Consider the following 15,210-nt stretch of genomic DNA (forward strand, 5'->3'; position numbering starts at 1 on the left):
TTTATTTGATTGAGATAGAAATTGAGTAAGGTGGAAGATAGAGTGGGAAAGAGAAAGACTGACACCTACAGCACTGCTCCACAACTCCTGATGCTTTCCTCCTGGGGGGCAAGGGTTGGGCCAGGAGTTCAAATCCAAGTCCTTGTGTATGGTAGCATAGGTGCTCTACTGGGTATGCCACAGCCCAGTCCCATACCTATATTTATTTTATTTTATTTTTATTTTAATGAGAGAGAGAGAGAGAGAGAGAGACAGAGGCATAGAGAAAGGCACAGAAAGAAAGACCAGAACACAGATCAGCTCTGGCTTATGGTGGTGCTGAAGATTGAACCAGGGACATTGGAGCCTCAGGCATGAGAGTCTTTTTGCATAATCATTATGCTATCTCCCAAGTCACCTAAGGTTTTTTCAAGGTAGGGACCAAATGAAGTCAGAATGTTAGAGTAAACTGTGTATAATCAGAGCCTACTAGAAGCTCCAGGAACTCTCAAGCAGTGATACTGGCTTCTGACATAGGATGGTGGGACCCTAAGCTAACATTAAACAAAATCTAAAGCTGAAACAACCCAACAAAATTTTTAGAAAAGATACGGAAGAAAGGGGGCCCTCACCTAATCTTGATGAATGTGTCAGTTGGTACAACCATCATAGGTAAGTGTATGAGGATTAAGAAAAATCAAATCAAAGTAAGAAACTGACTATGGAAAAAAAAAAGAGAGAACTATGTGGTTAACATTTACTGATCTTTTTGGACTAGATGACATTGTGGGGAGATATGATGATTTGTCCAAGTCTATTAATGAACGAAATGAAAAACTCCAGATAACCTTGACTCGCTCACTGAGTGTGCAGGATGGCCTGGATGAAATGCTGGAGTGGATGGGAAGTGTAGAAAATTCCCTGAAAGAACAAGGTCAAGTGCCCTTAAACTCTGTTGCTCTTCAGGATATCATTAGTAAAAACATGGTAAGCGGCATTTAAAATAAATTATTTATTATAGGAGATAGATGATGGTGGGTGGGTGGATGGATGGATGGATGGATGGATGGACACTAGAGCACTACTCAGCTCTGGCATACATGATAATCAGGGACTAGACATACAACCTTTAGGACCTCAGGTATGTAAATTATGTACTCTAACAGTCTGAGCTATCTCTCTGACAGTGCAAATAACACATTAAAATGCAAAAACAAAACTTTCAAAAGAGAAGACATTTAATAGTTTTAAGGATGGATAAATTTGAGATGAATTTAAGTATTTAGGATATTATTTCCTGAGTTTAGCTGTAGAAAGTATTGCTTGTAAGAAGACAAATCTGGAAACTGATTTTCTTCTGCAATGGAGTTACAGAAAGAGCTTTTTTATACATTTTTTCATTGTAGGAGACTTATATAGACATTGAATCCTAGCTTGTTAATCATTGCTACAGCCAGCTGCATATGAGCTAATCAGATCAATCTTGTTGTCTAGTCTTTTGAAAATTAGGACCATGAATAATCCCTAGGCTTCATTAGTTTCTAGGGATTGCTGAATAACAGTCACATCTGCTTTGTTCACACAAATAGTCAGCTGTTCTCCACTCTTCCTTGAAGAGATTTAGTATGGGAATCCTCAAGGGACAGATCAAACCTGTCAGTCAATTCTAAACCTTAACTTTTCCTTAGCCACAGGTTGTTGCTGTTTATAAGGAATATTAATTTTTAAACACTGACATTATTGGTAAGCATCATCATAAAAGGTGATATTTGGTTCATTTCAGATGTTGGAACAGGATATTGCAGGTCGTCAGAGCAGTATAAATGCCATGAATGAAAAAGTTAAGAAATTTATGGAAACAACAGACCCATCGACAGCATCCTCACTGCAAGCCAAAATGAAGGACTTGTCTGCTCGGTTTTCAGAAGCAAGTCATAAACACAAAGAAAAACTTGGCAAAATGGAGCAACTAAAAACCAAAGTAGAACTATTTGAGAATCTTTCAGAAAAGCTTCAAACATTTTTAGAAACAAAAACTCAAAATCTAACTGAGGCAGATGTGCCCGGAAAAGCTGTTACTGAATTATCTCAGTATATGCAGGTATATTTCTCATAGTATTCACTGGGCTGATTAAGAATGTTAACATATTAGGAGTCAGGCGGTAGTGCAGTGGGTTAAGCACAGGTGGTGCAAAGCACAAATGCTGGCATAAGGATCTAGGTTTGAGCCCTCAGCTCCCCACCTGCAAGGGGAGTCGTTTCACGAGTGGTGAAGCAGGTCTGCAGGTATCTGTCTTTCTCTCCCCCTCTCTGTCTTCCCCTCCTCTCTCCATTTCTCTCTGTCCTATCCAACAACAACAACATCAACAACAATAATAAAACAGGGGCAACAAAAGGGAATAAATAAAAATTAAAAAGAATGTTAGCGTATCAAATAAGCTCATATATTTTATTGGCAGAAAAATAGTTATTGATCATTATTTTTACTGCTTACTGATAGTTAAGATTCATGCTTTCTTCCCTTAAAAATCTCAGAGCCTGTCTCCTTAAAGCCATTGCTGGTTGAATAGAAATGAATACCGTTTCTCATGTGCACCCTTTATACATATTCATGATGTAACTATCTTATGTGCCAGAACTCTCAGATCATATAGAATACATTTAAAGTGAAAATTTACTGTATTCTGAACTTTGGTGGTAGGAATGGTGTGAAATTCTACCACTATAACCTTATAATACATCACTGAATTACTCATAAAAATAGAAAAAAAATTACTGTGTTCTTTTTTTCCACACAGTTTATTTATATTTAGGCTGAAGACCATAGGCAGGGTTAATTCCTCTTTGAAATTCTGAATGGAACCATCCTAGTTCTATATGGTTCTCTCAGTAGGATACTGTTTGAAGATCTAGCAGTATCTTCCTCAGTTCAAATAGTTAATTGTTTTTGTAGGAATCAACTTCTGAATTCTTGGAACACAAGAAAGTTCTTGAAGTTTTACAGAATCTCTTGAAAGAAATATCTAGTCATGGCTTGCCAGGGGATAAAGCTCTTGTTTTTGAAAAAACAAATAATTTGTCAAAGAAGTTCAAGGAAATGGAGGACACTATTAAAGAAAAGTAAGTTCTTTTTTCTTTTTTTATTGCCATCAAACTTGTCAGCTGGCTTTATTAATCAATCCACTGTTCCTGGTGATCATCCTCCCCATTTTCTATTTTATTTGATAGGATAGAAAGAAGCATGCTCCTGCAGGTGGGGAAAAGGGGCATGAACTTGGTCCTTGCACATGGTAATGTGTGCTTAATCAGGCATACCACTGACTGGCCTCCAGAGAAATAATTTTTGCAGTCCAGGAGATGGGGAGCATCCCAAGTTCAGTCCCCAGCATTGCAAATGCCAGAGTGATTCTCTGGTAATCCTATTCTTCCCTCCCTCTATTATAATAAACAAATAAATGCATTTTTAGAAAATAAAAATAGAATTTGTGCTACTTGATACTAACTAAAATGAATTATATTTTATCTATGTAGATTATAACATGATTTTATATTGATACTTTTTTCCCATTATAGTGTTATTGGGGAAATTCAGTACTTATATGAAAATGGGAAATGCTTTGTAAGTGATGATGGTAGTGTATTATTAAAAGTGTTCTAAATTGGGGCCAGGTGGTGGCGCATCTGATTGAGCACTCATGTTACAATATGCAAGGACCCAGGTTTGAGCCCCGGTCCCCACCTGCAGGGGGAAAGCTTTGCAAGTGGCAAAGTAGTGCTGCAGGTGTCTCTCTGTCTTTCTCTCTCTTTCTCGCTCTCTCTTTATCTATCTCTATCTATCTCCCCCTCCCCTTTCAATTTCTGGCTGTCTCTATCCAATAAATAAAGATAGTTTAAAAAACTTAACAAAGTATTTTAAATTCACTGTAGTCTCTAGAAAATTATCACATTTTTATTTTCAAGGGCAGAAATAATCTTAAAATTCTGGTTATGGTTCATTGCTTACTGGACATAATTCAGAAGCTATGAGCATACAGTTTTCATGACAATTTTCATTAAATTTTTAATTTTTAAAAATAGTTGTATTCATTTATTTTGAATAGAGAGAGAAGTCGAGAGCGATTGGAGAAAACAGAGAGAGAGAGAAGGAGAAGAGAAGGACCTGCAGCAAGGTTTCAACTTGTGAAGCTTCTCTCCTGCAGTTCGGGGTGAGAACTGGGGTCTTGAACCAGGTCCTTGCACACTATAATGTGTGCACTCAACCAAGTGTGTGCCACTGCCTGGCCCCCAAATATTCTTACATCTTGTGAGTGCTGTCTGTACTCTCACAGAGCTGTATTTTCCATTTGTCATATATGTGATTTCACACTGCACAGGAAACATATTCTTGACTTTCCTAGATATTTTCTAGATTGTTTCTTTTTAAAAACAGCCCCAATTATAAAACCATTTAGTCATCAGTAATTAGTATGATTGCAGTGGATTCTGGTATGCCAATATTCCACATATTTGCATATGTCCATGTGCCAACATGTCATCCATATACTATCCTCACAGTTGGACATGTGCTGCCCATCTACTTACCTTCCTGGTGCTGACTGTACAAAACGATTCAGTCTACAGTGGAACTTTCTGAGTAACTATAAGAGAAACATTCATGAATTCTTCATATGGTCGCACGTGGTATTAGGAGACTTAAATTCGTACTCCAAAGCACTCAGTTTTTCCCATCTTGTCAAGTGATTGTGGAATAGTATAGAAGCCACTAGGTGGCATCACACTTTTCTCATGTTGGTGATTTATAAATATTCCTTTCTGGTTCTGTGCCTGCTGGCATCAGCACTATATAAAGTAGATAGATCAAAGCTCACTGAATCTAAATACTGTTTAAATTGTTTATGTAACCTTTAGAGTTTATGTAGCATTACTGAGTTCCATAACATATGGGCTACAGATTTCTTAACTGCTCACTATCTCTATCTTGTCCTTGTCGGAAGAACGGATAATAACTTAGCTGATTTCACTTTCTATCTGTGAAACCTGTATTCCTCTGTCAGAGGAGTAGAGTTTATGGTATGGGAGACAGATTTTTTTTTCTATTTACTCTAAATTTGGAATGATAATTTATTAGAAATTAGTCATTTGGGGCTTCTCTTTTCTGTGGCTTAAATTCCCCAATTATTTTTGTTATGTAGAAAAGAAGCTGTATCATCTTGTCAAGAGCAAATGGAGGCCTTCCAAGTGCTTGTAAAATCACTGAAGTCATGGATAGAAGAAACAACAGAAAAGGTTCCCATTATGCAGCCCTCTTTTGGTACAAAGGATTTAGAAAAATCTTTGGAAGAAACTAAGGTGAATTGTTGTATCTAATACTAATTTTTCATTTGCTTGTGTTAAGTAATCTAAGGGTGAAGACTAATGTGATGGAACTGGGCAGTGATGTACCCAGTAGAGCTCACATGTTGCATGTGAAAGGACCCAGGCTCAAGCCCCTAGCTCTTACCTGCAGGGTGGATACTTCATGAATGGTGGAGTAATGCTGCAAGTGCCTCTGTTTCTTTCTACCTCTGTATTTCTCTGTGCCAGAAAAAAAGGAAAAGAGAGAGAGATAAAACAAAAAAGATACTTGAAACAGTGGAGTTGTAGTGCAGGCACCAAGCTCCAGTGATGACCCTATGTAATTCTTTTTTTTTAATTTTTTAAAATATTTATCCCCTTTTGTTGTCCTTGTTTTATTGTTGTAGTTATTATTGATGTCATTGTTATAGGATAGGATAGAGAGAAATGGAGAGAGGAAGGGAAGACAGAGAGGAGGAGAGAAAGATAGACACTTGCAGACCTGTTTCACCACCTGTGAAGCGACTCCCCCGCAGGTGGGGACCCTGGGGCTTGAACCAGGATCCTTATTCTGGTCCTTGTGCTTTGTGCCACGTGCGCTTAACCCGCTTCGCTACCGCCCAACTCCCTCAGTGATGACTCTATAACAAAACAACATAAAAAAGGGGGAGACTAAAGTGTTTCATTTATTACATCAAGTTAGATTCTCGTGTACTTACAGTATAGTTTGTTGATATTTAAAAATCTAGATATGGGGTTAATTAATCCTTTCAAGGAAAGATATAAACTTTCAGATAATTTTCTTTGTAAAACAGAAAGCTAGGCTCTGGGTGGTGATACCTGATTGAGTTCAAGCCTCCAAGCCCCATCTTCAGGGAAAATGCTTCATGAGCAATGAAGCAGTGCTGCAGCTGTTTTTCTATCTCTGTCTTCTCTCTCAATACCCTTCATCAAAAATAAATTAACAAATAAAGAGTGGTAAACTTCTGACTGTTTTAGTGTCTAAGTTGGCTTTCCCATCAAATAATTATGTAGTTTCAGTTAATTTTATCCTTTTTCTCAAACTGTTAAAAATCTGTTTCTTCAACCCAGCTTTCTCCCTCCAATTTGGATATAACACTATAATCAGTACTTGAAGACAAAAATTACTTGATGCTTTAGCGCAAACAGTATACAAATATCTTGTCATTTGACATAGATAATAAAGCCTACCAATGTTGATCACTTTTCTACACCATATTTATGGAGATTCATGTTTTTAAATTTTTGTTGAGGGCTAGTGAAATGACTCACTTGTGTAATGTAGTTTTTCAGTGTGCACAATTCAGATTTGAGCCTGGCCTACACCACATCAAAGGAGGCTTTGGTTCTATGCTATTTCTCTTTCTTTGTCCCTCCTTCTCTCTTTCTCTGTTTCTACCTTTAAAAGAAAATCTCATTTGAAATTTTGATGTTTTTAAAATTTTCCATTAATTGGAGTCTGACTTCTCCTTTACTATGCTAATTGTTCCTAGTATATTTTATCCCATAACTTTACTGTAACCTAGTATTTTTCTAGACTTATCATTGACAGTTACTTTCAGAACCCATGGCTGCTAGAAAAGACTTGACTCCCACTGTGGATTACAGGATGAACAATATCCCATTTCTCACAGGTAGCAGTACGAACAGTCACCTTGACTATTGGAACAAATAGGGATGGTGCTTCTTTAAATCTTTTTTTAAAATTATATTTATCTACCTATTGGACAGAGACAGTCAGAAATTGAGAGGGAAGGGGGTGATAGAGAGGAAGAGAGACAGAGAGACACCTGCAGCCCTGCAAAGCTTTCCCCCTGCAGGTGGGGACCAGAGGCTGGAACCTTGTGCATGGTAACATGCACTTACCAGGTGCAACACCACCAGGCCCAACCTCTAGGGATGGTGAATTTTTATTATACTCACTCCCCCACAAATCAGGAGCTATAATTATCACTGTTTTGAAATGTGTTTAAGAAATTGATTTATATTGTCTACCTGAAAATATCATAATGACTGAAGAAGAATGTGTTCTTTTATCTCCAGAAAGTACAAGAAATGTGGAGTTTAAAAACACCAGAAATTCAGAAAGTAAACAATAGTGGAATCTCACTATGTAACCTAATAAGTGCTGTGACTACCCCTGCAAAGGCAATAGTAGCTGTTAAATCAGGTATGTGCTTTATTTATATTCATAAACATATATATATATTGGACCCAGCTGTGTAAACTATGTTTACATGTTGTTTTTTAAAAGTAATGCATAATATGACATCAGAAATACAAAGGGAAATTAGTAAGAAAAATGATACTGACAAATGTATTAAAAGTCACCCTAGAAAAATATCTGGTAGTAATCAAATTTCAAAAACCTTTTATATTTTTATTAAAGAATACAGTTAAAATATAGACAGGTTAATGTGTAATAACAAGGAACATTATATTGAGAAAAGATAAAAATCAGATTTCAGGTTTTAAAAAATGATTTTTTTTATGGTTGCCAGGAGCTGTGGATTGGTAGTACTGGAACCAAGTTCCAAGATAATACTGGTGACAATTTAATTAATTAATTTTATTTTTTCAAGAGGCCAAATCCAAGAAAGTAACAAAAATAAATTTTGTCTTAACTAATATTAGTTGTTGAAATTTTATTTGAAATATTTGATAAAGTGAATCTGTTTCAGCAAAAACATGAGAAAGAAGCGGTTGTTTTTGAACAGTGGGCCTCCATTATTTTATACCCATCTCTTCATTCTACATATTTTATAGGTACACTATACCTCTGTACCTGAAAGTAAAAAAAAAATGCTGATGCATGTTACCTAACATATTTAAATCACAGTTTGGGTTGTGTTTTAGCCAATTCTCAGGAAAAGGGAGATTCTAAAATCAATTTTGTCCTGAGTATACTGTTAACTTTATAATATATTTCTACTGCTTGATTATCATGTTTAAAAATTTCGTGATAGAGGAGCTCTCATATCCTTATTTTGAGAGTTTCTGAGTATCCTCTGTGGTTTATCTGTTCTGCTCATCCCCTCAGCTGTCCCTCTGTGAGACCCGATGTTCCATCTGGACCTCTCTCAGCCAACTATTTATTCCACTCTATTAATCCCATTTTGGGGAGTACTCATATTATATATGGTGTAATGAACTTTCCTTTCTCTCCTAATCAGACTTCTTGAAATGGCAAACTTTTTTTTAAAAGGGAAAGGAATTCTATTGCTTTTTGTTTTAGATCTTTGTGTTTATTTTACATTTGCAATAAGTAAAATGTACTTTTACTACTTATTATCACTACCAAGAATGGCCAGGCTTTATCTTGAACATATATAGGATATTTTCACTTCCATATGCAATAGCATTGTACATGATTTCTTAAAAGAATAAAACTTAGGTTAAGATTCAGTAAAAGTTTTTTGTTTGCTTTTAAACTCACAGGCATGTGATTGGTTTAGGGGTAATGTCTGTGTTTTCTATAGGTAGTCAATTCAAACTAGCATAAAAACATCATTTTTTAAGCATTCTGATATTGCAGAGTGTACCAATGGTAGATGATCATATAATTAAAGATAAGTAATTACTTACTACTGAGTGGATTTTATTTGCTTGGTAATAGATTAACTATCTTCAGTCCCTACAATGGTGTTACACGTTAGGTGTTATTATCCCTATCACTTTGGTGGGGTGATGACTCATTTTTCTAGCTGCATGGCTAGTCAGCTGGCTTTCAGTTCAGGTGAATTATGCACCATAGACTAGGCACTCTCCATTTCTGTGCTCATCTTCTATGTGGATTTGGTGTGCATTTAACTAGTCATAAGTTTTCCTTTTCTTCTTTTAACTATTTTTCATGGCATTTTATATCATCCTGCTTCTGTTAAACCCTTCATAATACTGTGTTAGCTGCACTAGAAATTTTTCAGTTTTTTCAGATAGAGGCAGAAGGAAAGAGACCACAGCAATGAAGCTTCCTCCAAAGTGGGTGATAGCTGGGCTCAAACTGGGGCAAGGGCGGGGGCAGGCCTAACAAAGCAAGTACCCTATCCAGGTGAGCTGTTTTGCTGACTCGTCCCAGTTTTCAATTTTTTGTATAAGACAGGTGTTCTTTTGTTGGTTGGTAGCCGTTTATGTCTCATGCCACACAGCAAGCAATTTCTGACTTTCAGGGTCCTTATCACTAAAATCACTTGAAAATAAAGCAACTCTATCAGAAAATTTTCTTATAGAGTAATATTTTTAATTTTACATGATTATTAGCAATTCGGTAATGGTTTATAAGATTATAGGTTCACAGGGATATAACCACCAGAGTTGAAACAAAGCAAGGAATGAAGCCTTAGTGAACTGTAGTATTTCATAGCATATTTCTAGTTTCAGTGGGAGGGACGCTGGGAAAAGAGATCTAGAGATGTGGGGCCCAGTACCCTTTGGTGAAGGGTTGTTGTAATAGTTCACATCTTCCCCAAAACTTGTATTCTTTTAGTCATTAAAAATCTGAGATAAACACTAAAATAGAGAAGAGAAGATCTCAATTTGGGGCCTTTATTTGATTTTGGAATTAATTCAATAGTTTTTTCACATAGTAATATCATTTTAAGCTATTTATTGCTTGTGTGGTTTAATGTTATCTGTTATTAATATATATAAATGCTGTGGGAATCTGTGATTTTTTTCAGTACTAATATTTCTTACAGGTGGAATAGCATTAAATAGTGAAGGAACAGCCACAGAAACGCAGGACATTTTGGCAAATAAAGGTAATTATGACTTATATGCTTAATATTTGAAGTAACTTAACTTTTAAAAAGTGTGAGATCATTTTAGAGGTAAACAGTAATTACATTATAATTTTGAACTTGAGTGGAAATAAATTAGTTAAAATAATTACCATGCGCTTCATAAGTACCACATTCACATAACATTTTATGTAAAATTTTCCCCTCCTAAATTAGTGAAATCCAACAGTAAGTAAAATCAGCATGGCACATGGTTGTATTTCTTTCATTTTTGGATAACTTTAAAGTTTTTATCATGTGCTATGACAGTATTTGATCTAATATCTTAACTTTGATGCCTAAAGAATTATTAACTAACAATTTAGTTAGGGGCTTTTTGTCCCTTGCTGCCATGGCTTTGTTGGGACTTTGTACTTGCAAGATTTCACCACTCCCCATGGACTATATTTTTCTTTGTTAGTTTTCAAATAGTGGGTGAAGGGCAGGTAGGGAGAGATAGAAGACAGAGAAATATCACAGCATTGCTTCCTTACTCCTGAAGCTACCCCCTTAAAGTGCTGCTACCATGTAGTGGCCAGGGGCTCAAGCCCAGTGCCTTGATCATGGCAGAGTGTGTGCTTTGCTGGGCGATCCACCTGCTTGTCCCTGGTTTTGGTTTTTCATTTCATTTAAATTAGCCATTTTATTTTTCTTATGTTATTCAGCATTCCTAAATGTGTCATTATGACCTGAGCTGTACTTTTTTTATAGTTCTTTTTTATTTTTATTTATAAAAAGGAAACACCGACAAAAAACATAGGATAAGAAGGGTACAACTCCACACAATTCCTGCAACCAGAACTCTGTATCCCATCCCCTCCCCTGATAGCATTCTTATTCTTTATCCCTCTGGGAGTATGGACCCAGGGTCTTTATGGGGTGCAGAAAGTGGAAGTTCTGGCTTCTGTAATTGCTTCCTCACAGAACATGGGTGTTGGCAGGTCGATCCATACTCCCAGCCTGCCCCTCTCTCTCTTCCTAGTGGGGTGGGGCTCTGGGGAAGTGGGGCTCCATGGCACATTGTTGGAATCCTCTGCCCAAGGAAGTCCAGTTGACAGTCATGGTAGCATCTGGAACCTGGTGGCTGAAAAAAGAATCAGCGTATAAAGCCAAACAAACTGTTGACTAATCATGAGCCTAAAGGCTGGAATGGTTCAGATGATGAGTTGTGGGGCCTCCGTTTTGTAAATAGTAGGCCTATTTTAGTTATATTCCAAAGGGCCCATGACTATACTAGTTTCTTTTCTTCCCTTTTTTTTTTCCCCAGACCTACATATAGACCAGGTCCCATGAGATAGGGCACATGATATGCACTTTTTTCCCCTATAAATTCTATAACTTTATTATCTAAACCAAGATTTTATTTCTAGAGCTATTCCTGCAACAGTCTGAAAAATATGTCAATCTATATTTATTTACTCTCAGAGTTAATATCCATCAAAAAGGACATGGCTGAGATAAGCCATGGTTATGAAGATCTTGGCCTCTTACTTAAGGACAGAATAGCTGAAATGAAAACCAAACTCTCCAAACTGCAGAAGGCTCAGGAAGAATCAACTGCAATGATGCAGTGGTTACAAGAAATGAACAAAACTGCAACAAAATGGCACCAGGCACCTACACCTACAGATACTGAAGCTGTGAAGACTCAAGTTGAACAGAATAAGGTATATTATGCTGATACTTTTATTGAAGATATGACAGATTAGCATTTAGAACTGAGTCAGGAGCCCACTTCTGATTTTATAAACTGCATATTATTTGCTAGTTTTATGTAGTTTACCTAACTGTGGAGAAATTCTGTCTTGTAGAGTCACTCATACCTCCCCCTAGACCCCACTCCTTTTTTTTTTAAACACAGTGTTTCTTTTTATAGTTGCCAAGGTTCAGAAAATGTTTTTACATTGTAATAATGGCAAAAGTGACATATACTACTTATATAAATAATAAAATATATACTATAAGTTACATTTTGTCTCTAATATTATCTCCAAAAGGGCTTACTCATTAATAGATTGTCAGACCTGTCAGTCATTATCACCAGCTATCTTATTACTGAGAATCTTACTAACCTCATGTACCTTTTCTCTAAAGGTAATAGTTTGAGAATTAATATACAGTCCTTCTTAGGTAATGGAAACAAGAGTTACTATCACCTAGCTATAGGTTTTTTCCTTGGAATTTCTTCACCAGGTAATTGAAGATTAATTGCAAAAGAAGAAGCAGGAAGGAAAATAACTAGCTGCTGAATTTAGTGTCCCACCCACTTCAGCATTCAGCAGTATACTTTTTCCTTTTTTATTATACTAACAGGGGGAAATGCTTTATCATAGCTGTGGTTTTTGTCTTTTGATGTTAAGTACTGTAATGTAATTCTCTTTTTATCTTGTTAGTCATTTGAGGCAGAACTGAAGCAAAATGTAAACAAAGTACAAGAGTTGAAAGACAAATTAACAGAACTGTTGGAGGAGAACCCAGATACTGCTGAGGCCCCCAAATGGAAACAGATGTTGACAGAAATAGGTATGTTGCATTACAGTTTACAACAGTTCATGCACAGAAGCTCAACCTTTTTAAACCCATAATCTTTGTCAGAAAAGTTATCTGCAACTGATTTTGTTTATAGGGTATACTCTCTTATTTCAGAATCTATTGGTATATCAAAAATTGTCATTTTAAACTGTATTGTGTCAATGTTTTATATAATTTGTCTTTTTCTTGCTTAAGACATTAAATTTATTTTTATAATGTAGGTTCTAGTTAGTAAAATTCTGTGTAAAGCCCCAATATTTTTGTTATTTATTTTTTCACTATAATTTGGTACTTTCAATTTTAATATATTTTAAATATTCATTCCTACTTATTTTCCTAGAAGAGATTAGCTGTCTTCTTCTTCTTCAGGAAGTTCCTTCCATTTGGAGCTCCTTCAGTCCCATACTTTATACTTTTCTTCTCTTCCCCAACCATACTTCGACACAGTAGTTTTGCTTTTTTATCTTAGCTATCTCATCTCCATCCTATCATTATATAAATGATTTCTCATTTGGAACAAAATTTTCTTTATCACCTCTTCCCATTAATTCCAATAGAATTTTAGGGACCAGGGGATGACCCATCTGGTTAAATGCACACATTACAGTGCAAAAGGACCTAGGTTCAAGCCCCTGGTCTCCACCTGCAAGGGGAATGCTTCATGAGTAGGGCTTTAGGCATCTCTCTGCCTCTCTCCTTCTCTATCTCCCCATTCCCCCTCTCAATTTCTCTCTGTCTCTATATAATAATAAATAAGTAAAACTATTTTTTAAAATTAGAATTTTTACTACTTTCTATATTGCTTGTAGATATTATTGAGTGAATGTGTTTACAAATCACAAAACAGGGTGAGGGAGATAAGATAATATAATATAATATATAATAATATAATGGCAAACAGACTCTCACGACTGAGGCTCTAAGGTCCCAGATTCAATCCCCCACACCACCATAAACAAGAGTTGAGCAGTGCTCTTGATAAATATATATATATATATATATATATATATATATATATATATATATATATATATATCACAAAGCATTACCTGGTTCATAGAAACCGTACAGCTCACACAAATGGTATCTAACACATAATAAATGCATTTAACATGAGTATAGTTAGAACTTTTTTTTACTGTTTGCATTATTCCGATATATTTAGCTAAATAATGTTCTTTTAGAGACAGATGTGCTAGGAAATTTTTAAAAATCTATGCATTTATTTATTTATTTATTTTTGCCTCCAGGGTTATCGCTGGGGCTTGGCAACTGTCCTACGAACCCACTGCTCCCATTTCATTGCCCTTGTTGTTACTGTTGCCATTGCTGTTGTTGGTGGTGGATAGGACAGAAAGAAATCAAGAGGGGAGGGAAAGGCAGAGAGGGGGAGAGAAAGATAGACACCTGTAGACCTGCTTCACCTCTTATGAAGTGACCCCCTTGCAGGTGGGGAGCCAGGGGCTCGAACCAAGACCCTTACACTGGTCCTTGCACTTCGTGCCATATGTACTTAACCTGCTGCACTACCTCCCAGCCCCCTGGGGGTTTTGTTCTTTTTTTTTATTTATTTAAGAAAGGATAAATTAACAAAACCATAGGGTAGGAGGGGTACAACTCCACACAATTCCCACCACCCAATCTCCATAACCCACCACCTCCCATGACAGCTTTCCCATTCTCTATCCCTCAGAGAGCATGGACTCAGGGTCATTGTGGGTTGCAGAAGGTAGAAGGTCTGGCTTCTGCAATTGCTTCCCCGCTGAACATGGGCGTTGACTGGTCGGTCCATACTCCCAGTCTGCCTCTTTCTTTCCCTAGTAGGGTGGGTCTCTGGGGAAGCGGAGCTCCAGGGCACATTGGTGGGGTCTTCAGTCTAGGGAAGCCTGGCGGGCATCCTGATGACATCTGGAACCTGGTGACTGAAAAGAGAGTTAACATACAAAGCCAAACAAATTGTTGAGCAATCATGGACCCAAAGCTTGGAATAGTGGAGAGGAAGTGTTAGAGGGGTACTCACTGCAAACTCTAGTGTACTTCTGCTTTCAGGCGTATATTTTGCAGTAGTTTATGGATACGTGTGAACATATGCTGTCTCTCACAGAAGCTGGTGTATATCTAGATTTTGGGACTTTGTTAGAAAGTGAACCACCTGGGATGGAATTAGAGTATACTATGAAAGGAAAGGTCTCACCCGAGTAATGAAGCTGAAGGGTTGTCATTCCACACATGAAGTCTCTGGACACAGTCTGAAGTGAAGCATGTTGAGGTGGCAATCGTTTCGTTGATTAGGTTGCGATCGGCAGATGCAATATTATTTGATATGGATTGGGAGAGGCATGCGGGAAAGTGGGCCCTATCCTAAGATTCCAGGACTGGGGGTAGTAGAGGCTTTGTAGTGGAGATGTGAGGTTCCTGCTGTCTTAGGGTTCCAAAAGACAATGGATAGTTAATGTTATCATCACATTATTTGATAATTGGGTTAACTTTGAAAAGTCCTTTTGTTAGGGTTTGCTGTACAGTACCCAGTATCTTGTATATAGCTGTGCTATTGGTTGCTTCTGATCTA

The 15,210-nt window shown here is 36.9% G+C and overlaps 1 protein-coding gene across 1 annotated transcript in view; it reads left to right on the forward strand.

Moving 5' to 3' along the window:
* The window catches only part of LOC103107678 (dystonin), a 552,693-nt gene that overhangs the window by 409,940 nt on the left and 127,543 nt on the right, over window positions 1-15,210 (forward strand). The window contains 8 exon segments of the mRNA XM_060190003.1: window positions 758-966; window positions 1,763-2,080; window positions 2,933-3,099; window positions 5,172-5,328; window positions 7,378-7,504; window positions 10,029-10,091; window positions 11,535-11,776; window positions 12,503-12,632. Of these exon segments, the coding sequence (XP_060045986.1) occupies window positions 758-966; window positions 1,763-2,080; window positions 2,933-3,099; window positions 5,172-5,328; window positions 7,378-7,504; window positions 10,029-10,091; window positions 11,535-11,776; window positions 12,503-12,632 (1,413 nt within the window).

Source organism: Erinaceus europaeus, chromosome 4, assembly GCF_950295315.1.
Source record: "Erinaceus europaeus chromosome 4, mEriEur2.1, whole genome shotgun sequence".
In the NCBI taxonomy this organism is placed as follows: domain Eukaryota; kingdom Metazoa; phylum Chordata; class Mammalia; order Eulipotyphla; family Erinaceidae; genus Erinaceus; species Erinaceus europaeus.